A 22,899-nucleotide genomic window follows, 5' to 3' on the forward strand; every position below is an offset into this window, starting at 1 on the left:
TCTGAAGAAGGGTCTAGGCCCAAAACATCAGCCTTCCTGTTCCTCTGATGCTGCTTGGCCTGCTGTGTTCATCCAGCTCTACACCTTGTTATCTCATCGTTCTGTATTTTGTAATCTATTTTGGATGTAAGAATTTGTTTGAATTGTCTATATCTGCACTTCAGTTTCAATTGTTTATCTCTCTGTCATGACCTCTCTTTTTACAACCTGGCCAGTGGTTTTTATTTGGCCGTGTTTACACCATTTATTACTTTATCTTCCCTAATAATGCATTGGCCCTCTTAATTGCCTAGAAATATTTGCTGAAGGAATGCAAGTAACTTTTTCACACTAATTTATCATTTGCCTTTATAATTCTACTATTACCTAAACAGTTCAAAATACTGTAGGATCAGACTTTTCCTTCTACTTTTTTCTCAGTAACAAGCTTGAGACTGTGGCTGAACTAGGCCTTACAATCATGCCCCTTATTAGAATGCTAATGTTTAGAACTGCCTGCTTTACAGATTAACTTTCCTAATGTTTCTTGATATGGAGAATCTTATCTTATCCAGTATATCTATATGGAGACTACAAGTCTAGCTGTGAACATCTGTACGTAACTGTCAAACCCTTTCGGCCGCCTTGTGTTAGCTAAAAAAGCCCAAGTGACTGTCTTGTCAAGTTAGCCATGGGCTGCTACAACAATTATGGCAGGCCAAAGCTAAACAACAAGGTAATCTAATATTTATGATTTAAACTTTTTTTTTATTGTAGCCCCCACTGTCATGGACAGACAGACACAGTTTAGGGATAAATTTTCCTTAAAAAATAAAGAAAATAAAAGAATTGTAATTTGTAAGTTCAGTTAAACAGTTTCAAATGATGGATGTCAGGCCTTCATGCAATCCTTGGATAATGATTTGTTGACAGGCATGTAACTGGTGAATGTGAACAGTTTCAGTAGACTTCTGAAGATATTTCCTTATTTCTTACAGGGTGAAATTCTTTTCTCAGAGCGTTCAACAATTATCTAATTGCATGTAAAACTAGAGAGAGTAAAACACAGCAGCCAGTCCCAAAGTTTCCAAAATCACACTGGACTTGGCAAAACCAGTCAGAAGTGTTTTTCTGTTTTCTTCCTTTTAATCAGTATTTTCTTTGGTTGGATGATTAGTACTAGCCCTTCCTCGATTGGCCAACTCAAGCTTCAAACCAGCTGCCAGCCCTGAGCATAGCAACACTTGATATAGAATTATCTACAGTGTTCTTTTAGAGTGGTGATCAAGTTGCATTGTCCTTCAGGCCAATTACCCCAACATCAAACATCTGCATTTGTTTTCTTCTTTTAAAATATGTAACAGTTCTGACTTCAACTCGCGTTGACGTCAACTCGCGTTACCACCAAAAAAAAGAGAAAAATAATGAGGTTCTCTACATCAGCTAATAAGAGGAACAGGCAAGTGTGTATGTCTGTCTGCAAGGCCCTTTCTGTAGGAACGGTAGAATTAATGTATGTTTGGGGTTTTCAAATCAAGGACACATCTGATGTTAAAATGAAAATGATATTTTTAGGCTGTAGTATTTATATTCTTTGTGATAAATGTTTTTTTTAGATGATTTAAAATTGATGATCTGTAAAACAATGTTGTTAACTTGCAATGTTGTTTGTTCCTCAGTGTGACGATCATCCAAAAATCAGTCGTCAGGCATCGTTATATCTCCTTTCACAGGTATGCAAAACGTAGCCTAATAATTTGTCATTTAAAGAGTTGATTTTGAACCTGCTGAAATCAGTCGCAGTGAGGCCTCGTGATTGCATTGAATATAAAGTTATCTGTATAAGCCGCAATAATTAGAGTTTGAAATATAAAGGAAATGTATATGGTCTGTTGATTTGAAATTTTTCAAAATTAGCTTGTTTGATGATGGAAGGAAACTTAGCTGATGTGATGCTATGTTTAATAATTGTCATTTCCCTTGCCTCTTTGCTATGCAAGATAGATGTTGCACCTAATATTGGTCATATGTTTGAGAATTGAGAACAACATGTAGGTGTGTCCTTATTTGAGCTTAATCAGTGCCATATTTAAATGTGAAGTGATTTGAGAAAAGTAAATCCTAATGAAACCCAACTTTTTAATAGTTATTATTTGCATGGGTGGTGATGACCTAGTGGTATTATCGCTGGACTGTTAATCCACTGGACACAGCTAATGTTCTGGGGTCCCAGGTTCAAATCCTGCCATGGCAAATGGTGGAATTTGAATTAAATAAAAATCTGGATTGAGTCCAACATTGTTGATTTGTCAGAAAAACCCATCTGGTTTTATGTCCTTAATTGAAGGAAACTGCCATCTTTACCTGATCTGGACTCCAGATCCAAAGTAATGTGATTGACTCTTAACTGCCCTCTCAAATGGGGAGTAAATGCTAGCCTAGTCAGGTACGCCCTCATCCTGTGAATGAATAAAAAAAATATCTTTTGCCTCCCTTTTTTTAAAGCTACATTCTTGCATGCGCTGTCTTGCTCTGGAATGTGCTCACTTTCTTTCACGTGTGCTCTTCTCCCTCCCCCATGTCCTGCACCACTACCAAATCCCTAACATTTAAGTGTCTGTAACCACAGTAAACCATTGCTTTCTGCACTCTCTTAACCCAGTCACTGTTCTGGCTTCATTTATTCTCTAGTTTTTGAGAAATATCTGAAGTTCACTTAAGTGTTTTTGCATGCTGGTCACCCGAAATCAGGATCTTGCTATTTGGCAAATTCGCACCCTCAATTCCATTTTGCAGCTTGTTGTGAATTTCAGCTATCAAGCTGAAAGATGTAAGTATGATCATGACTAATGGGTTTGCTTTACATGTCAGTGTAATTAGTCACTATGCAGATATCCTGTTTATCTATAGCCTTTGGAGAAAGCTACATTCTCAATAGGACCATGGGACAATTTACAGCCATCAGAGCATCGGGTGGAATATGACCTGAAATGCATGTGCCCAGTGCCCACATCCATTCAGCCAGCTTTGGTTATGATGACCCCTCAATGCATCAGATGGAACAGCCAAAGAGCTGATGTCAAGAGTACATTTCATCCCGTCTTTAATAGGGAAATTTCACGCGGGGCGTTTTTATGACTTTAAAAACAGTTATTAGATCTTGAAATTTATATGATACCTTGAATGAAAAGCATTATGTTTGATTTGATTTATTACTGTCACGAGTACTGAGGTACAGTGAAAAGTATTGTCTTACGTGCTTTACAGGCGGATTGTGTATATATAAGTGCATCATGGTAACAGAAGAGTGCAGGACACAATGTTATAGCTTGTTGTCTTTACACCATGCCAATAAGCACTCTTCTTGCTGTACTCCATCTTGTCGTTGTTTGAGATCTGACAGACAATGGTGGTGTCGTCAGTAAACTTGTAAATGGAGTTGGTGTGGAATTTTCCCCCACAGTTGAGTGTATAAGGAGCGTAGTAGGCAGCTGAGTACGCAGCCTTGTGGGGATTATCATGGAGGAGGGTGTTGTCACCTATCCTCGCTGACTGCAGTCTGTTGGTCAGGAAGTTGAGAAGCCAGTTACAGAGAGGGGAGTGGAGACCTAAGTCCCAGAGTCTGGAGATGGTTTGTTTGGAATTGTGGTGTTGAAGGTGGAGCAGCAGTCAATAAGTCGGAGCCTGACGTAGGTATCCTTGTTATCCAGATGTTCCAGGGATGAGTGTAGGGCCAGGGAGATAGCATTTGTGATGGATCTGTTGCGCTGGTAGGCAAATTGCAAGGGATTAAGGCAGTTTGGTTGGCTGGAATTGATGTGAACCATGACTCATCTCTTGAAGCTTTTCATAATTATGGAGGTCAGAGCCAATGGGCAGTAGTCATTAAGGTGCACTGGGATGATGGTGGTCTTGATGGAGGTGTGGACTCCAGATTGTAGTAAGGAGAGGTTTAAACATGTCTGTGAATACTCCTGCCAGCTGGTCCACACAGGATCCAAGTGCGTGGTGGGGGGCTCAATCCAGGCCAGTCGCTTTCCATGGGTTCACCCGTTAAGAAGGTCAATTTAATATTTGTGGTTGCCAAAGGTACAGGTGCATCTGAGGCTGATGGGACAGGTGACATTGTCCCACTGACCTTCTGTTCAAAGTGATCATGGAATTCATTGAGCTTATTGAGTAAGGATGTAGTATTGCTCACGATTCTGTTCAATTTCACTTTGTGACCCACTATATAACATGAGCCTAGCCACAAAAGATGGGTGTTCATGTGGTTAGTCTGGATCTCAAGCTCAGTTTGGTATTGCTTCTTAGCACTCTGACCTTGAGAAAGTTGTGCCTCGATTTCCTGTATAGGTCAGGGTTGCCTGGACTTCATTAGGGAGTGGAACTCCTGGTTCATCCATGGTTTCTAGTTGGGGAACATTTGGATTAACTTCTTTTGGCACGCAGTTATCTAGACAGTTAGTAATGAAGTCTGTAATGGTAGTGCCATACTCCATTTAGGTTGGCAGCTGAGTTCTTGAATATGGACCAGTCCACTGACTCTAAGCAGTCCTGTAGAAGCCTTTCCATTGCCTCAGACCTCCACTACTTTTAGTACTGGGTTCTCGCATTTCAATTTTTGCTTGTAAGCTGGGAGGAGGAGATCTGATTTTCCAAAATGCAGAAGGGGATTGGAGCAGTAGGCATCTTTTATGGGTCTACAGTGATGGTCAAGGATGTTCAGACCTCTGGTGGTACAGGAGACATGTTGATGGTATTTTGGTAGCACATTCTCGAGGTTGGCTTGGTTGAAGTCACAGGCTACAATGAAAAAGGCTTTGGGGTATTCTGTCTTTTCTGGTGTTGTATGCTTCATCAACTGCATCGTTCACTTCTGCATGGGGTAGGATGTAGACCGCTGTCAGGATAGTGGATGTGAACTTGCATAGCAAATAGGAGAGCCAGCATTTCGCTGTTAAATTTTCTAGGTCCAGGTGAGTCTAACTTGGCAGGAATATGGGGAAGGGGGTGCTTGCAACCTTAGAGTTTCGGTCTCACCTGAAATCCACTGCGTTTCCCACACTTCCTGGGTAGGTGGCTGCTCCTGGTCAATCCTGGGTGTCAGTGAGTTAAGTCAGCTACTCCTAGAGGTAAGTGAATGATCCTGATGGGGTCTGTGCACCAGTTGCAGCTTTGAACACTCCAGAGCTTCTTGTGGATGGTCTGGTCAATCTTGGGCATTGGTGAGGGGACATCTGCTGCTCCAGAAGGTAAATCAGTGCATCAATGAGATCTTGAGCATTCCAGAGGGTCTTTCAATCGGTCTGGTTGGGCCTCTTTGATGTCAGGTCACCGCAGGGTTAGGTCTTGTTTCCAGGTTTCCACAAGGTGGGGCATGTGAGAGGCCGGAAGGCCTTCAATCTCTCTGGGCTTGTGGGTCCAGTGTCTGCAAGGTAAGTGAGTGCTCCTGATGGGGTCCTGGGCACCAGTCGTGGCCTTGAGCGATCCAGGGGGTCTTGCAATCAGTCTGGTCGGACCTCATCGATGTCAGGTCACCGTGGGGTCAGATCTCATTCTCACGCTGTTTGGGCCTCGAAATAAAACAAAATGTGACACTGAATCACTATTTTTCAGGGGAGATAACCTAGTAAAGTTTGGTTGAAGTGGTATGTTTTAATGAATGACTCAAAAGAGAACATAGAGTGGTTAGCACTGCTGCCTTACAGCACCAGGGACCTCGGTTTGGTTCCAGCTTTGAATGACTGTGCAAACTTCACACAGACAGACATTCTCCCATGTCTGTGTGGGTTTCCTCCTGGTGTTCTGGTTTCTGCCCACAGTTGAAAGATGTGCAGGTTAGGGGAATTTGCCATGCTAAATTGCCCATACTGCCCAGGGATGTGCTGGTTAGGTAAGTTACGCATAGTTTAGAAACCCTATGTGGGGTTAAGAGGATGGGCTGGGTCTGGGTGGAATACTGTTTGGAGTGTCAGTGAAGACTAGATGGGCTGAATGGCCTCTTCCTGTACTGTAGGGATTCTGAGAGGTAGAGGATGCAGAGGTTTGCTAAGGACTTTCACAGCTTAGGGATTCGGAAACTCAAAGTGGCAACTAATTGCACTTGGAAATTCTTGAGTGCTCAGAATGAGAGCAGCACAAATGTTTTGGTTTTGTGGGATTGGAGAGGATTGAGGGAGAGAAAGGCCAAGCCATGAGGGATTTGAGCTCAATTTTAAAATTCTCATCTTTGTTTTATTTTCAAATTGGGAGTTTTTCATGTCGGCCAAGCATCACGGGGATGGTGAGTAAAGTGGTTTTATATGAAAATGCCAGCAGCAGAGTTTGGATGGATGACTGACAGTTTCTTTAATCTTGGGTGAGCAAATTAGTCATTTGAAAATTATATAGGGATAAGTCCAGAACATCTGAAACTGCTAAAGGTCCTCATCCAAATTAAGAATCATTCAGTACCTGAGAGCACTGGAGTATTACTTAGCAGGTACTGTAAGTTAGCTGAGAAACAATTTCCTGAGAGAGAACTAGATAGTGAACAGAAATGAGTCATTTGTTTGTACAGGACTGGGTTATGACACAATGTCTTTATTTTTCTGCATTACTCAAGAAACAGGGTCCTGGTTGAATTCCCATCTCACCTTTGTCTGGGACATAAATGTTCATTTTACTGCTTGCAATTCCCACTCTTTTGTTTTGCCAAGTGTTCGAATTCATGTAGTCCCCTTAGTTTGCCAAAAATACAAGTCACTTCAGCATGGGATAGGGATTGAATCTGGAGCACCTCCTGGATGAATTGCACCTAACAGATGGCACAGACATACTAAGCAATTGAGGAAGCTCTTTGCTGAAACTGGCGTAATTTTTTTTGTGTTAAGTTCAGTATTTTAAAACGGAAGTATTAAAATGAGGTTTTATATTACTGGAAATATAAGCAATTCTGTCAAAAAGCAGTATGTCCAGAAACCTATGTATAGTATAATGTCTCAGTTCCTATTTTTAGCCTCCACTTCTTAGTCGCGGTCCTCTGGTGCAGTTATCTAGTTTGCCATCTCAATATGAGCTTAGTGGCTTAGCCACAGTGGAATTTTAACCTGCAATCAGAGGTCGGGCAAGGGAATTGAGTGTAGCTTTTCTTTAATGAATGCTACTAATGATGGAGAAGATCTTGCAAATGCATGTTCGTTTGATTAATGACAACCCAATAATAAATTATTGCTTGTCCACCAGTGGCTGTGCCAGTGGTGGAATGGATATTAATAGAAAATGTTGTTTACAATTCTGAGGCTGCCCATTGGGCTCAATATATGCAAGGACGCTAGGCAGATCTGGCCCCAAGTCCTCACTAAATCAAGCTTTTGGTCACTTCTGCTAATATCTGCTTTGACTCTGCATATATTTTTCTCTAATTAGGCTGCTGTAAAGTGAAGTGCCTTGTGATGTGTTTTTCTGTACCAAAAGCATTTTATCTTTTTGACAAATAAAATGCCATTAATTAACAGGAAAGGTTATATACGCTAAATATTAGCAACTATACGCTGCATGAATTTTAATCCTGGTCTGTTGTCCTAAATTGTCTCCAAGTATAAAAGTAATTGTTTTTAAATACCTGCATGGGACGATGGAATCATGCAAAAAGGCAACATTTGCCTCCAGTCCTTTACTGCCCATGAAATGAGTGGTTTACTAGGTTTTTTTTTAGAGCGTAGGTAGGATCCAAACACATTGTTGAGTTTGGAATCACGTATTAACTATACGAGGTAGGATAGCATAATTTGAAACATAAGTTTAAAAAATACAAAATAATAATATTTCATTTATGTTAACCCATATCCATGATGTACCTATTTGCATCTGATCAAGTATTTGATTAACATGGCAATAAATATGATCAGATACTGGTCAATGAGTGAGAATAGAATTGCATTTTTGTGGCCCTTGATAATCCCTATGCTCATTTAAAAAAAGTAATTATAAGCCAGTAATTCTCTTACAACAGAAGCAATATCCTTTGGCTTGGTAAATAACCATAAATGGGGAGACTGTGGTGAAGTGGCAGTGTAATAGTCATACAGCACAGAAGCAGAGCTTCGGTCCAGCTCATCTGCACCAACCAGACATCCCAATCTGACGTAGGCCAAATGCTGGTAAATGGAACTATGTCCCTCTAAACCCTTCCTATTCAATACCCATCCAGATGCCTTTTAAATGTTGTAACAGTACCCACCTCCACCACCACTTCTGGCAGCTCGTTTGATACACGCATCACCTTTTGCGTGAAAAAGTTTTAAATCTTTTGAACATTTTTTCGATCTTAAACCAGTGCCCTCCAGTTTTGGATTCCCCTATCCTGGGAAAAAGACCTTGGCTATTTACCCTATCCATCCCCCTCACGATTTAATAGATCTCTATAATGTCACCCCTCAGCCTCCAAGACTTAAGATGATAAAAAACCCCAGCCTATTCAGCCCCTCTATATAGCTCAAACTTCCAGTCCGGCAACATCATTGTAAATCTTTTCTGAATCCTTTCAAGTTTAGCAACATCTTTTCTATAGCAGGGTGACCAGAATTGTGTGCAGTATTCTACAAGTTCCTCATTTCGTGAATAGCTGCAACATGACGCCCCAACTCCGACACTCGATGCTCTGACCAATGAAGGCAGGCGTACCAAACACCTTTCTTATCACCCTGTCTACCTGCAACTCCATTTTCAAGGAACTATGCACCAATACCCATTGGCAGCACTCATCAGGGTCCTACCATTAACTGTATAAGGCCTGCCCTGGTGTGCCATATCCAAAGGCAACACCTCGCGTTTATCTAAATTAAACTCTGTCTACCACTCCTATGTCCATTGGCCCAACTGATCAAGGTCCCGTTGTACTCTGATAATCTTCTTCACCGTCCACTGCACCACTTATTTTGGTGTCACCTGCAAACTTACTAACCATACGTCCTATATCCAAATCCAAATCATTTATATAAATGACAAAAAGCAGTGGATCCAGTACTGATCCTTGCAGTACGCTACTGGTCACGGCCTCCAAACTAAAAAAACAACCCTCTGTCTCCTGCTTTCAAGCCAATTATATATCCAATTGGCTAGCTCCCCTGGATTCCATGTGATACCTTGCTAACCACTCTACCATGCAGAACTTTTGCACTAACAGAAACATACTGTCTAGGAATTCTCACTTCTAAAGGCCTCCCACTTTCCAACTGGCCCTTTACCTGTGAACTGCCTTCCTCAAGCAACTTTTTGAAAATTCCTGCCTACTATAGTCAAAATCTGCCTTACTCCAACTTAAAACTTGCGCTGGTCTTAGAGGCCAAAAGTAATTCTTTAGGACCTTGTGTTTTAAACCCACCATTGCAGCTGGTGGAATTTATATTTCATTCACAGATAAGTCTAGAATTGGAAGCTCATCCCAGCTGTGGTAATCATGAAATTGTCACTAATCATGGTAAAAGCCCCCCATGTTCACTGATGTCCTTTTTTAAAGAAGGAAATTTGCCATCTTTACCTGGGCTGGTTGCCATGGGATTATAATCACCTGTCAATGTGGTTGGCTCTTAACTGCCCTATGAAATGGCCTGGGAAGCTATTGCATTTAGGGGCAAATACTGGCCATGCCAGTGACAAACTCGTCCCATGAAAGAGTGAGTTACTTAGTGTTATTACTGAAATTAAAAATCCTATTGTGCACAGCCTTACCTTCCAGATATACCAAATATATCAGCTTTTGATTTATTGTGTACTTTTAGAAACAAGGCTTGTGTATACATTGTTTATATACCGTGCAATGTATGTCAAGGAAACTTTTATTCTTGAAATTGTTACTCTATAGTGATGTAAAACATTTGGATTTTTCAAAAGGGCTAAGTGGCAGCCCCCAAAGCATCAGCATTCGTGAAATGAAGATTTCTTAACCCTTATAATATATAATTATAAATATAATTATAATTAAAAAATAAAAATATAATCTTAATCATTTTGTCACAACTGCCAGTTACACAATTTTTAAAAACTGAAACACAGTTAATTTTAAACTTCTTTTTCCTCTTAGGTGTTTTTAATTATACACTACAGGCCATTGGTAAATGCTTTAGCTGATGTGATCTTGAATGGGGACCTTTCAGTGTTCAGTATTAATTCGGAGCAGGATTCTTTGAAGCATTCAGTAAGTATGTCTATTCAATTCAGTTGCAATGGATATCACTTGTCGGGTAGCTGGATTACTATCTAACTCCCATTGATGGTCGAACTTAGAATTTGGGTATTCTTTGTAAAACCTTAGACATTGCAAAAAACATTATTTTTTTCTGAATTGCTTGGCTTGGTTGACTTTTTTGTTTTGAACTTTCGTATGATAATCCTTAAATTTAGTTACATATCAGTTGTGTTTGGTAACTAATGTTTAAAAGGCTGACAAACAATGTCATTGACAACCAAAGATAATTCCACAAAGGAAAGCATTTAACAGGAATGCAATGTCAGGAACATGAAGCAACACTTAAAAGTAAAAGGAAGAAATTCTGAGAACTAGATCAAAGGTCTTGGCGTTTGAACTATTCCCAACACGCATTCCAAAATATTGTCAAAAATTCCTGTAGTGCCTAATGAAGACGTCCTTTGATGTGTGATTTTTCTTTTAGTCCCACAAAGGAACCCACATATTCTTATATTGAAGTTGTGAAAGGCATGGCAATTGAGCTATCAATTATCTTACCAAATTCCATCTATTTGATTAATTTAAATGTGCCCAACAAGCTGTTCTCAGGAAGTAGTTTTTTTTTAAATGATTATTATATAATTACCTTTAGCAGTAAGTAAGAATACAGCATGTGCAACAATATTCCAATTATCTTCATGAATATTAACCTGCAGTACAAGACAAATCTTGTCTGCTGCCCTGGAGCATGGGGTTAAGCTGTCTCTCATTGAAATGGAGCTAGTGTTTGATAGTATTGATGTTCTGACACATTCTTTGTAGGTAGGTTCTGGAATATGTTTTACCTGTTAATTTGCATAAAATGGAGGAAATGTAATTGATGCAGCCTTGTGAATTGTGATTTGCCCTGCCGTAGTGTTATTTGCCACTAAATTGCCAGTCAAATGCACTGTTCTTTCGTGCATTTTAATCACTGAACTTTAGAAAACAGATTTATCTTTCCCAGGTTTCGCAGCAACTGCATGGTTCAAAAAAAGTATTTTTAGCAAAATTTGGCTCTTGAACATAACTAAGTTTAAAAATTGAGTTCCTAAGAGTCCAAATATAGCACATTAATATATTCTTTTAACCCAGTTTTTAGAAGTGATGTAATTGATGGAAAACTATTATTTGCAAAGGAGGCATTGTAACAGCAAAGAAAAACTTTGAAAATGTAAAACATTTCAAAAGTTTTAATGAAATTCATTCTGGCTGTTTTCATTTTCCAGCTAATTTCTGAGATTTTAGATTAATGATTAGTTTTGACAGTGGCAACAAGAACCTGAACCTTGTCTTATTGTGACACTGTCTGTGGATTAGGGTGAGAAACATCTACTTACCAACTATCCTGTCGCATACTCGTTCAGTTTTAGTGGCCTGAAAAATTGTCCATTTGCAAGTAATGTGTATAATTCTTGTATCATCTCTAATCTTTTAATATTCTCCTTCTGCTTCTTTGCTGCTTCTGGCCTGTTGTAGCTTTTCCCGACTCCAATGACTAGCTCTCCATCAATACCAAAGGTTTGTATTTTTTTTTTTCACCCTGTGGTTAGATTTTGTATATTCGTGTTTTAGGTTAATGAAGCAGCAAGTGACTTTTGACTTGAAATGTTACCTTTGTGAACATATTACTTTTTTAAAAACAGTAATGAATGCTCAATATTTTGCATACTGGGTTAGTAGTGCAATGCATATATATCATCAAAAGAGTTGAAAAGGTGCAATTGAAGAAATTGAATGGTGCCTATCTGTCTTTGCATTAAAAGAAAAGTCTAGATTGTGAAAATATTGTCAGAAGAAAGTAAACCATTTTTAATGAAATCATGTAAATGTAATTCAGATGTTTTAGCAGACTTCTCTGCAGGAGTTTCTCTGGGTGGTATCCAAAATCCTGTCATTTTAGCTGCTTCATCAATGACCTTCCTTCTACACTAAAGTCAGAAGTGGGATGATCGCTGACTGTACAATGTCAGTCCTCCAGATGCTAAAGCAGTCCATGACCAAATGCAGCAAGACCTGGACAATATGTGGAACAAGAACAGAAGTTGATGGAAAAGCTCAGCAGGTTTAGCAGCACCAGTGTTCTGAGAAAGGGTCACCGGACCCGAAATGTTAACTTTGATTTTTTTTTTTTTTCTTCACAGATGCTGTCAGACCTGCCGAGGGTTTTTCAGCAACTTCTGTTTTTGTTCCTGATTTACGGCATCCACAGTTCTTTCAGTTTTTATCTGGTTCGGATTGACAAATAGCAATAATCATCTCTAACGAGAGAATCTAGCCATTGCCCCTTGATATTCAAGAGCATTCCCATCACTGAATCCCCCACTATCAACATCCTGGGGCCTACCCGAGTTCAGAAAGTGAACTGAACTAGCCATTTAAATACAGTGGCTAAAAGAACAGGTCAGAGGCAAGGAATCCTACGGCAAGTAACTCGCTTCCTGACTCCTCAGTGCCTGACCACTATCTGCAAGGCACAAGTCAGGAGTGTGATGGAATATTCCCTGCTTGCCTGGATGAGTGCAACCCACAGGAAAGCAACGGCCTAGTGGTATTGTCGCTGGACTGTTAATCCAGAGACCTAGATAAAGTTCGAGGGACTCTGGGTGGAATTTGAATTCAATAAAATATCTGGAATTAAGAATCTAAATGATGACCGTGAATCCATTGTCGATTGTTGGGAAAAACCCATCTGGTTTACTTGCGCTTTAAGGAAGGAAACTGCCATCCTTACCTGGTCTGGCCTGCGCGTGACTCTAGACCCACAGCAACGTGGTTGACTCTCAACTGCCCTCTAGGCAATTAAGGATGGGCAATCAGTGACACCATCATCCCATGAATGAGTAAAGAAAAAAAATCTCCAACAATACTCAAGAAGCTTGACACAATCTAGAACAAAGAGCCTGCTTGGTTGGCACCACGTTCACAAACATCCACTCCCTCCACCACTGATGCTCAGTAGCAGCTGTGTGTGTGTGTGTGCCATCTACAAGATGACTGAAGAAATTCAGGGTTCCTTAGACATCACCCTCCAAAACAATGGTCACGATCATTTAGAGTGACCCTGTTGACCGATACATGGAAACGCCACTATTCGTAAGTTCCTTTCCAAGCTACTCGCTGTCCTTATTTGGAAAGGTAGCACAGTTCCTTCAGTGTTGCTGGATTGAAATCCTCGAACTCCTTTCCCAATGCCATGTGGGCCCACTTATAGCAAATGGTTTAAGAAGGCAGCTCACTATCAACAAGGGCAATTGGGGATGAATGTTGGCCTTGCCAGTGATGTTCACATTCCCAGGAATGAATAGAACTAAATAAAAATTGGAAGATCTCCACATCAGGTCATCCAGTGAGTAATTGAGCCAGAATCAGACCTTGGTTTGTGCTGAATTCGCTGATCTCTGGTGAGATAATGATAGGGGCATGGCAACTGACTAAGCAGATTCTTCCTGATTTGTTATCAAACAGTTCCTGCTGGAAGTGAACTATTGATGAGGAAAACCCTGGGTTCGTTATTGATGCCCTGAACTAGTGAGACGTTGCTGGTTTATGAAAGGGAATGTAAAGCTCAAGTAAGGTAACGATAGAGTGACTGTGGGGCATGAGAAAGGAGAAGGTGTCATTAGTCACAGTCAGAGAGGATTTCATTTCTGACTTTGATTTCAAGTATTTCAATGTTTTAGGGGCAGAAACCTGATCAGATATTCAAAAATGGAGTTGAGAGAAGGATGGACATGGATTTAGGAGACAACAACATAGTAATTTGTTTAGGATTTTTTTATTTGAAGAGCAGTAGACCATTGATTTCATCCTTAGTTGATTTTAGAAGTGTCTAGCTACAGAGTTTCCGTCATACTAGGATTTCATGCCTTGCAGTTGGATAGTATCACAGCTGATTCCGTGACCTAACATCATGTGAAGTAAAGGTAAAGTTGTTATAGTCCAAGAGCTGCTTTCTCAGAGAGAGAGAGACTGATGTTGAGTTTAACCAGAGGATCACTGCACCTCAAGTGAGAAATGAGGTTGAGAAGCAGCTCCTTTGTTGTACCCTCAGCCAGTAAGGTAATTGGGCTGGTACTGCTAACATTACTCTTCATCCCAAACTAGACATCCAGCCATCTGGGCTAACTGATCCCAACATAACACCACATACCCACGTGTGTTTTATTGTTGTTTTTATTATAACTACTGCTACTGCCTTCACATTGGAGACTGAAAGACTTTTGTTGACTAAAATTAACATTTAACCGAGCATCAATTATCATTTGTGGAAGATTTCCATAGTTCTAATGCTTTTCTCCCATTACTTTTTAATAGTGGTAAAGAAAGTGGAATTCCTTACCAAAGTATTGTCTTGGTGGCGATGCATGCTTTCTCCTTTTCTCATGCAAGGTTACAGACATACAACTAGAAGCATGCATGTTACTTTCCATTTATTCTGAAGACCCCATTCTGTGATGTGTGGCATAACATTCAATCTTGTGTTGTTGGTGGGATTGTGAAAAAGCACAGTGCTTTTTGAAGTTTGTGCTTTTACTGTAGCTAAATTTTGTTGCCTTTGTGAATTTTATTTCCTAGCCTATCTCTATTGATGCTTTTTTTGTCCCTTGTGACCGATCAATAATTGTCAGAAAGAAAGGAATTGTGAAAAGTGCTTAAATTTCCTTAAATAGAGAATTTTTGAAAGCTAACCTCAAACATTTCAAATAATAAAGCCTTGTGATAAATTTGAAGCTTTTCTCTACTAAAACATATTTATTTACAATTTTTAATTTTTAATATTTTAAACAGATAATGGCAGATTGATTGATTGTGTGCTGATGTTGAAATGGTGTTTCGGTTTGTTGCATTTAATTGATTTGTAATCCATGACTTGTATGCTAAAGTAATTCCTGTCAAGGCACTTTTGCTTCTTTGAACAGCAAACATTTCTGATTCTTTAAATCTTCCTTTCTTTGAGTTCTGGCCTCAAGTTACTTAGTAAGCTTGGCAAATATTTTTGGAAGGTGAAGTCTAGTAGGAGCATGAATTGGATTCGAAAATAGTGACTCCATTTATTGTAGATTTTCACTTAAACAAATAACTATGTAATCTGAGAAGAAGTTGATGATTTTGCTTTATCTTCATTCCACGCACAAAATAAGGAAATGGACAAACTCTGCCCGGTCTCCTGTCTGATCTATGCATTGTTGGGGCACTAGTATTCTAACAGTAGTGCCATACATAAGAGTTCTTGTTAATGAGTTTTTATTAAAAATGACAGGCTTCTGACTATTCTAGGTCGATGCCTGTCAGAAGAGGGGGAAAAAGGCTGTTTTCTCACCAATTGCCCCAACCACTTACCTGTACTTTTAGGTTTAAAACACCAATGATTTAGAGACTGATTTCCTTCTGACTTCAACTAATTAATTGGGGGATCGAGTGGGGAGACGGTTTATCAATTTTGCCATTTCACTTTTAAGGTTGGAGTCTTCCACAAACTTTAATCAACACTTGTTTGGCTTTTTATCTGAAACAATGGAGTGCATAATCATATCTTGGAATTGTAGAGGTGAGGAAGTTTGTTACTTTTTCGACAGCCTTCTGGAAGTTGTGATGCCACAGCCAGCTGGAAACCTATATGGATATGAACATGTCCTGTCACTTAACACCTCAAATATTCATGTTTGGGGCTTTTCAAGTCATTGAAGCAAGCCATTCAGTCAACTGGGCAAAATGAGTTTCCAAATTTTAATAATTAGCATCAAATTTACTGGTAATGTTTGTTTTTAAGCATTGATTCACACTTGCGAAGACTTGCTTCGCTTATCATTGTCTTTTAACTTCCTGTTTAAGTCTAGACCATTTGTGGCCGCAATATGTCAGTTTACAGTTTGTGAATTTAAAAAAAAAAAGGCCTTCCTTGACATTTGTTTCCTATTCGTCATTTTATGAACACAGTTTTCTTGAATTCAAAATTATTTTGGTTGTGCTTCACATAAACCTCCTCCCACCCAAAGCCACCTATCCCTATCGAGTATATTAGTTTTTCTTTCTCATGTAGGTGTCCTTCAGTGAAGTTCTATGTTGTTCCCCTCAGCTACGCATTATGGTAGCCAATTGATATTGTGACTGGTTTAATGAGCATGAATTTAAATGGGGTCAACTGCAACTGATATGGTGAATTAATTTGAGGTTAACCAAAGTAACGACCATTATAATAACTACCAGTCATTATTTCTTTACGAGGTTGTTGATTTCCTATGAGTTGAACCATGGTCACTGACCAAAGTAACATCTATTTTGTTCACCATGTACCAATTAACTTTTACATTCCAACAAGAATCTTCAATAAGCAAGGTTAGAGGAAAAGCCAAATGAAACATTTACAGTATGCATTCACCCAGTATAATCACTTATCAGGCCAAGTGGAATTAACTAACTATAGTAATACCACTAGTTTTTGCTTTTAGTGAGGTAAGTGAACAGTTTCCTTTTGCTGAAGGCCTAAGAACAATAAATATGAACAGGAGTGTAGGCTACTCAGGCCCTCAAGCCTACCTGATTGTAGGGAATTTCAAACCATTGCACTCTGTCCACTCCTCCAAGACGTTAATGTAGTTGAGAAATAATTGAGGCCGTAGGCCTGGTCCTTGTACACTTCACTAGCTGCATCTTTCCAACCTGAAAAGACCAATTAGTCCTGATTGCCTGTCTTATGTGTTAACTAATCTTCAATCCATGCCAATGCTTTACCTCCAGTAATGTGAGCTCCTATCTTGTGCAGTAACCTTCAATGTGGCACTTCTGTCAGATGCCTTCTGAAAATCCAAGTGCACTATAAGTACTGAATCCCCTTGCTTAATTCTGCTTGTTATAACTTCAAAAATCTCTAGCAGATTTGTCAAACATGGTTTCCTTTTTACAAAACCATGTTGACTCTGTTCGAATGCATTAAGTTTTACTGAATGTCCTCCTGTTTCTTACTCCGTAATGGATTCTGTTATTTCCCAATGACTGATGTGAGGCTAACTGACTCATAGTTTTCTGCTTTCTCTCTGTGGTTTTCCAATCTGCTGGAACTCGTTTGGAATCCGGTGAGTTCTGGAATATTTCAACCAATGCCTCCACTATCTCTCAAACCCACGGGTGCAGCCCGTCAGCTCCTGGCAACTTGACTGCCTTCAGTGCCATTAGGTTGTCAGCTACTTGCAGTCGATTGTTACAAGACCTTTCCTCCCATCACACCTTGGTTAACTGATACCTTTGGGATGTTTAGTGTTCTCTCCCATGAAGATTGATACAAAATATTGGTTTAAATTATTTGTAATTTCCTAGTTCTTATCAATTCCTCACTCGCTTCATCCAAGTGTCACAATTTAGCTACTTTATTTTTATATACCCATAGAAGCTCTTTCTGTATTTTTACATGTTTCTTACCAATTTACTTTCATAAAAGATTTCCTGAAGAAGGGTCCCGACCCGAAACGTCAGCTTTCCTGCTCATCTGATGCTGCCTGGCCTGCTGTGTCCCTCCAGCTCCACACTGTTATCCCTTATTTACTTTACAGCTTTGTCTTCTATGTTACCCTTGCTCTTCTGACTTGTCCAGTCAATATGCAGTTTAAAATCACCCATGGTGATTGAAATTCCCTTCTTTCACATCTTTATTATTTCTTGATCTATATAGTTATCCTACAGTGATGTAATGCTTCTGGGGCCTATAGATGAATCCTAGCTGTGACTTATTTCCCTTGTTCCTTATTTCCACCCAAACTGATTCCACATGATCTAATACACCTATATCAGTACTCATTACTGTACTAATGTTGTCTTTTATTAAGAACACCCATTTTTCTGGATCGTTGAGTATCCTTGAGTATTGAGTCTCCTTGTTACCCTGCAACCATTTCTCCGTAATAGCTGGTGTCTGGCATGGGCTGCCGTCAGGTCTGGCAGTGTGGAATATGATTGGAGGCAGCCGATGTGAGCTACTTAAAAGTCCTACTGTGGTGCTGTTGGGCTTCATTCTGCTTATGTTTTAAAAGAAAGTATGGTCCTCTTGCCTTCAACCCTAGAGTTCCTCACGCCAGGCTTGGCACCAACTTACCCCCAATTCTACCCATGTCTGGCCATTTAGCACTCGAATGGACATCTTGGCTCTTAGCCAAAAAATGCATAATAAAACTTTGCTGAAAGCCTCAAAATTTATTAGTCTGCTGAACCATCTAAGTTTTGGGGACAGCATTGCTTGAATAAATGCTCTGGCTCTTTGTCAATTACATAATGTTTATTTATAGAAGGCTAAGAAAGTGATAGTACCACTAGGCCATCACCTCCCCTGGAATACCCTGGTGGTATTATCACCTGGACTGTTAATCCAGAGACCCAGGTAAAGTTCTGGTGACCTGGGTTTGAATCCCACCACAGCAGATGGTGGAATTTGAATTTGATTTTTAAAGAAAATCTGACATTAAGAGTCTGATGATGACCATAATCCATTACGGATTGTTATAAAAACCCATCTAGTTCACTAATATCCATTAGGGAAGGAAACTGTTAACCTTACCTGGTCTGGCCTACATGTGACTCCAGACCCACAGCAGGGTTTTGATTCTCAACTGCCCTTGGGCAATTGGGGATGAGCAATAAATACTGGTTTAGCCAGGGCTGCCCTGTGAATGAATTTTAAAAAAAGGTTGTGTTTGTAGCTCCTGCTACTGCTTTTTTCAAAGGACTTGGGTAATTGACATTTTTATTGGCTTATGTGGAAAGTAAAGTTATGATTGGTGCATGGATGTGTAAGCATCTTAGCTTTGGGGAACTCTTAGGGTCTCTGGGACAGCTGTGCGAACCGCCATCGCTTGCGAAAGGACATCAGGGTAAGGTTGGGGAGACAAAGCTTGGCACAGGAGCGTCAAGAGGACCTTTCTTAAAGTTTCCCTCCTGCAGTTGATGGTACACTACCCCTCTGGTACTGTGAAGCCTGACTCTTTGAAAAGCTAGTCTGACTCCGTGAAAATTGTGGATGACTGGGACATGCCTGTCTCTCCCATTGAGCTGACCAGGTGAGAAATGCCAGATGTGGGTTTGCAACTTGAAAAAGCCTGCACCCTTAAAGTGCAGTCCTGAAAATTGAAAGCCCTGAGATTGGGGTTGACGGTTCTGGGCTCAAAATCATCTGCCTTTTTAAAGGGCCTGTAATTTATTCTAACTTGTTGAAAATTGAGACCATGTTGTTACATCCTGTTTATTAATTGTGTTAACTGTAGCCATTCTAGACATTTTCTTTTTGGTCATTTCATTAACAACATTCTCTTAAAACCAAAATAATTTTGAGTCTATCCCTATCAAATTGTTTATTTGATCTATTCTGAAGTAGGAAACAGTTATAATCTGTATTATTTTGAATTCCTTTTTTAAATTAAAGTACCGGTGGATGCTAGGCTGCTGTGATTGAGTTCTGTGGTTTTATTGTTAATTGAAGTGCAATTGAACAATGCTTTTAAACTCCAACAAAACTTAATTTTGTTAGAGGAAATTAGAATGACTTTGTTATAAGTAAATACTCAATGCTGAGTTAAAAATTACTTCAGTGCAGAATCTGAAGTAAAATTGTTTTTCACCAAAGTGCTCAGATGTATCACTCTTCTTGACTGAGATAAGCTTATACAGGTCTGACAGAGATGCTCTTCAAGATACTAGAGTATGTACACCAGCTGCAGTAGAAACAGAAAACCTTATCTTCAAGTTTATCAACGAGCATTGCACTTGCACTAGCACTACCCTTTCAAGGTGAAATCCCCGATTTGTGTTTTCTACCAACTTTTGATTTGCTTGGTGCATCAAGGCTGGGTGTTTCGATTGCTTGCAAAAGATTCATATGGTCTGATTATAATTTACAATGGAGGTAGAAGTTATGGGCATATGCTGTGATTCTGCATGCCTCATGTTTCAAGCAACAATGAACTGCTTCAGAATATGAGTTGGGAAGCATGAATGGGCTGTGCCAGTCTTGAGCCTGCTCTGCTCATGATTGATCTGATATTGGCCTCAACTCCACCTTGCTGCCTGCTACCCATAGACTTTGACTCCTCTATAATTCAAAAATCTGTCTATCTCAAAATATGGTTATTTCATCCTGCACAGTTCTCTTGACTAGGGAATTCCAGGCATTCAGAACCACCAGAGGAAATAATCCTTCTGTCTTAATGGGTGACCCCTATATGCTGAAACTCTTTTAAATCTACACTTACCCCATTAGGGGAAATGTCCTGCCGACGACTTCCCTTTGCTCTTGTGTATTCTGGTACATGAATCGCATAGCATTAGAATGCAGACACAGCAAGTAATCAGGAAATCAAATTGAATGTTCACATTTATTGTAAGGGGAATGAGATATGCAAGTACAAAAGCTTTTTTTTTAAATTTTCAGCCATTCAAGCCTAGGATGAGATTGTATTTGGCGTGCAGAATACAGTTTTGGAAAAACATAATCGCTTTGGAAGCAGTTCAGGAAAGGTTTAACAGTTTAGGAGTATAGAAGAAGGAGGAATGATCTTACTTAATTGTACAAAATCTTGAGAGAACTGGATAGGGTGGATACTAGGAGGATGTTCCCTCTTATGGGGGAAACTAAAACTAGGTGACTTAATTAAGAGGTCTGCCTTTTGAGAGAGAGATGAGATTTTTTCCCCTCTGAGGAGCATTAAAGTATCAAACTCTGTGTTCCTGAGAAGATAGTGGAGGCTGTAACTTTATCTTCTCAGCTTTGAATAAGTTTACATTTTTGATATACAAAGCAGTCAAAGGTTGAGGTGCAGGCATGGAAGTGGAGCTGAGACCACAACCAGATCAGCCATGATCTTATTGAATGGTGGGCAGGCTTGGAGGGCCAAAAGGCCCACTCCTGTTTCCAAGTACAATGTTTCAAGAAATGCCTCCATCGAAAGAAAAAAATTGTTTTCAAATAAACCTACTTCTTCTAAACTCCAATGACAATAGGCCCGATCTGCTCATCCTTTCCTCATAAATTAGCACTTTCTTTCTAGGAGTCAACTGAGTGAGTCTTCTCTGAACTATCTATGCTGGAACTGCGTCCCTCCGTTAAATAATGAGAGCAAAACTAAAAATGGTACTATAAGTACAGTCTCACCAGTGTTCTACAGGGTCATGTCAAGACTTGAGTACTTTTATGTTCCAATCACCTTGAAATAAAGACCAAAATACCATTTGTCTTCCTAATTGTCTGCTGTGGCTGAATGTTAACTATTTGTAATTCATGTGCAAGAACATCTAGATCTTCTTGTACCAGCATTGTGTATTCTCTCTTCATTTAAATATTATCTTGTTTTAATATTTCTGACCAAAATGAGTAACTTTACATTTTCCTACATTATACATTGGCAAACAATTGGCAGACACACTCTTAACCTGTCTATATCCCTTTGCAGACTCTGTCGTCATACATTCATTTTCAATGTGTTTGTATTGTGTTCAAGTTTCGCTTCAATACTCTCGGTCCTGTCGTTTAAGTCGTTAATGCCCATCGTAGGTATTGAGGCCCCACCACTGAATCCCTGTGACACCACATTAGTTACATTTTGACAACCTGAAAGTTACCCGTTTATTGTCTCTGTTGGACACCAGAATTGTGTGCAGTTCATTCAGTCTCTAATACTTGCCAGGAAGATGTGTGGAGGTTTGCAACTGAAGTTAAGTACTAAAAATGGTAGCTTCAGTCTTGATATTTGAGAGGAAATTTCCTCTCGAGTGACAGATTTTGGATAAGCAGTTGGACAGTGGAAGAGTTATCTGAGGAGATGGGTTTGTCAGCAAGTATGTAGAAACAGAACTGTTTTCGCATGATGTTGCTGAGGGGCAGCCTCTTGATAAGATGCAGAGTAAGATTTATCCCTATTTCTTTTAGCTTTTCAAGTTGGTGTGTGCTATCATGGTCTGTGACCTTTCACTTGCCTTATCTATTTAAATATCTATCAAAATAAGCATATTGGGAGCTATACTCATTGTACACCTCAGTTCCAATGTTCTTCAAGCTAAAAATGCTCCAGCACATAATGTGAATCAGCTCATACTTGGGAGCTTGAGTTGTTGGTTAATCCAGTGCAAACGTCCATTCCATTATTCAGAAAGTCTCCTTGTTCTTAAAGGCTCCACCACTTTTGCTTTGAAATACGTTCCATCAGTGTGTCCATTGTAGCTAATTGGATATCTGGATCCGTATTGTTGCCACTTTGATTTATGCATTAAAAATGGGCAAACGACCTTGTTATTTAACATGTTCCTATTCACATGTTATGTGCGTGCTCCAGTCCTTTTACATTTGATTTTTTTTATATTAATATTTCACTAACAATCTGCAAGTGTTTTCTTTTGATGAGTGATTTGTTTCCTTAGTTACTGAAAGGTGTTAGATGTTAAAGCAACAAAGACAGATGAAGGACGTTTGACAGTGTTGAGCTCACCAAGCAGCAGTGATTGCCGTGCTGCTATGTGATTCGGAGATTTTCACAATTTAAAGAAGGCACCTCAAAATACCATTGGCTGGTGCCTTCACAAGATCCTTCCATTCCGATGGCAAAAATGAAAATGGCCTAACAGCAGCACCCATATCCCAAGCGAACTTGCTCAGCTTTGAGGTACTAAACGCTTAAAACATGACACTTGTTATTTGTACACCTATCGCCAGATTCCCAAAGCAACTGCTGTTC

The 22,899-nt window shown here is 39.6% G+C and overlaps 1 protein-coding gene across 1 annotated transcript in view; it reads left to right on the forward strand.

Moving 5' to 3' along the window:
• Positions 1-1,658: 1,658 nt before the first annotated feature.
• LOC109938216 (protein CLEC16A-like) overlaps positions 1,659-22,899 on the forward strand; it is a gene marked incomplete at both ends in the record, with an annotated part of 44,745 nt that continues 23,504 nt past the window's right edge. Inside the window, 3 exons of the mRNA XM_048621424.1 lie at positions 1,659-1,712; positions 10,046-10,159; positions 11,669-11,710. Coding sequence (XP_048477381.1) covers positions 1,659-1,712; positions 10,046-10,159; positions 11,669-11,710 — 210 coding nt within the window. The remainder of the gene's footprint in view (positions 1,713-10,045; positions 10,160-11,668; positions 11,711-22,899) is intronic.

Source organism: Rhincodon typus, unplaced genomic scaffold (genome assembly GCF_021869965.1).
Source record: "Rhincodon typus isolate 14 unplaced genomic scaffold, sRhiTyp1.1 hic_rhity00000642, whole genome shotgun sequence".
In the NCBI taxonomy this organism is placed as follows: Eukaryota; Metazoa; Chordata; class Chondrichthyes; order Orectolobiformes; family Rhincodontidae; genus Rhincodon; species Rhincodon typus.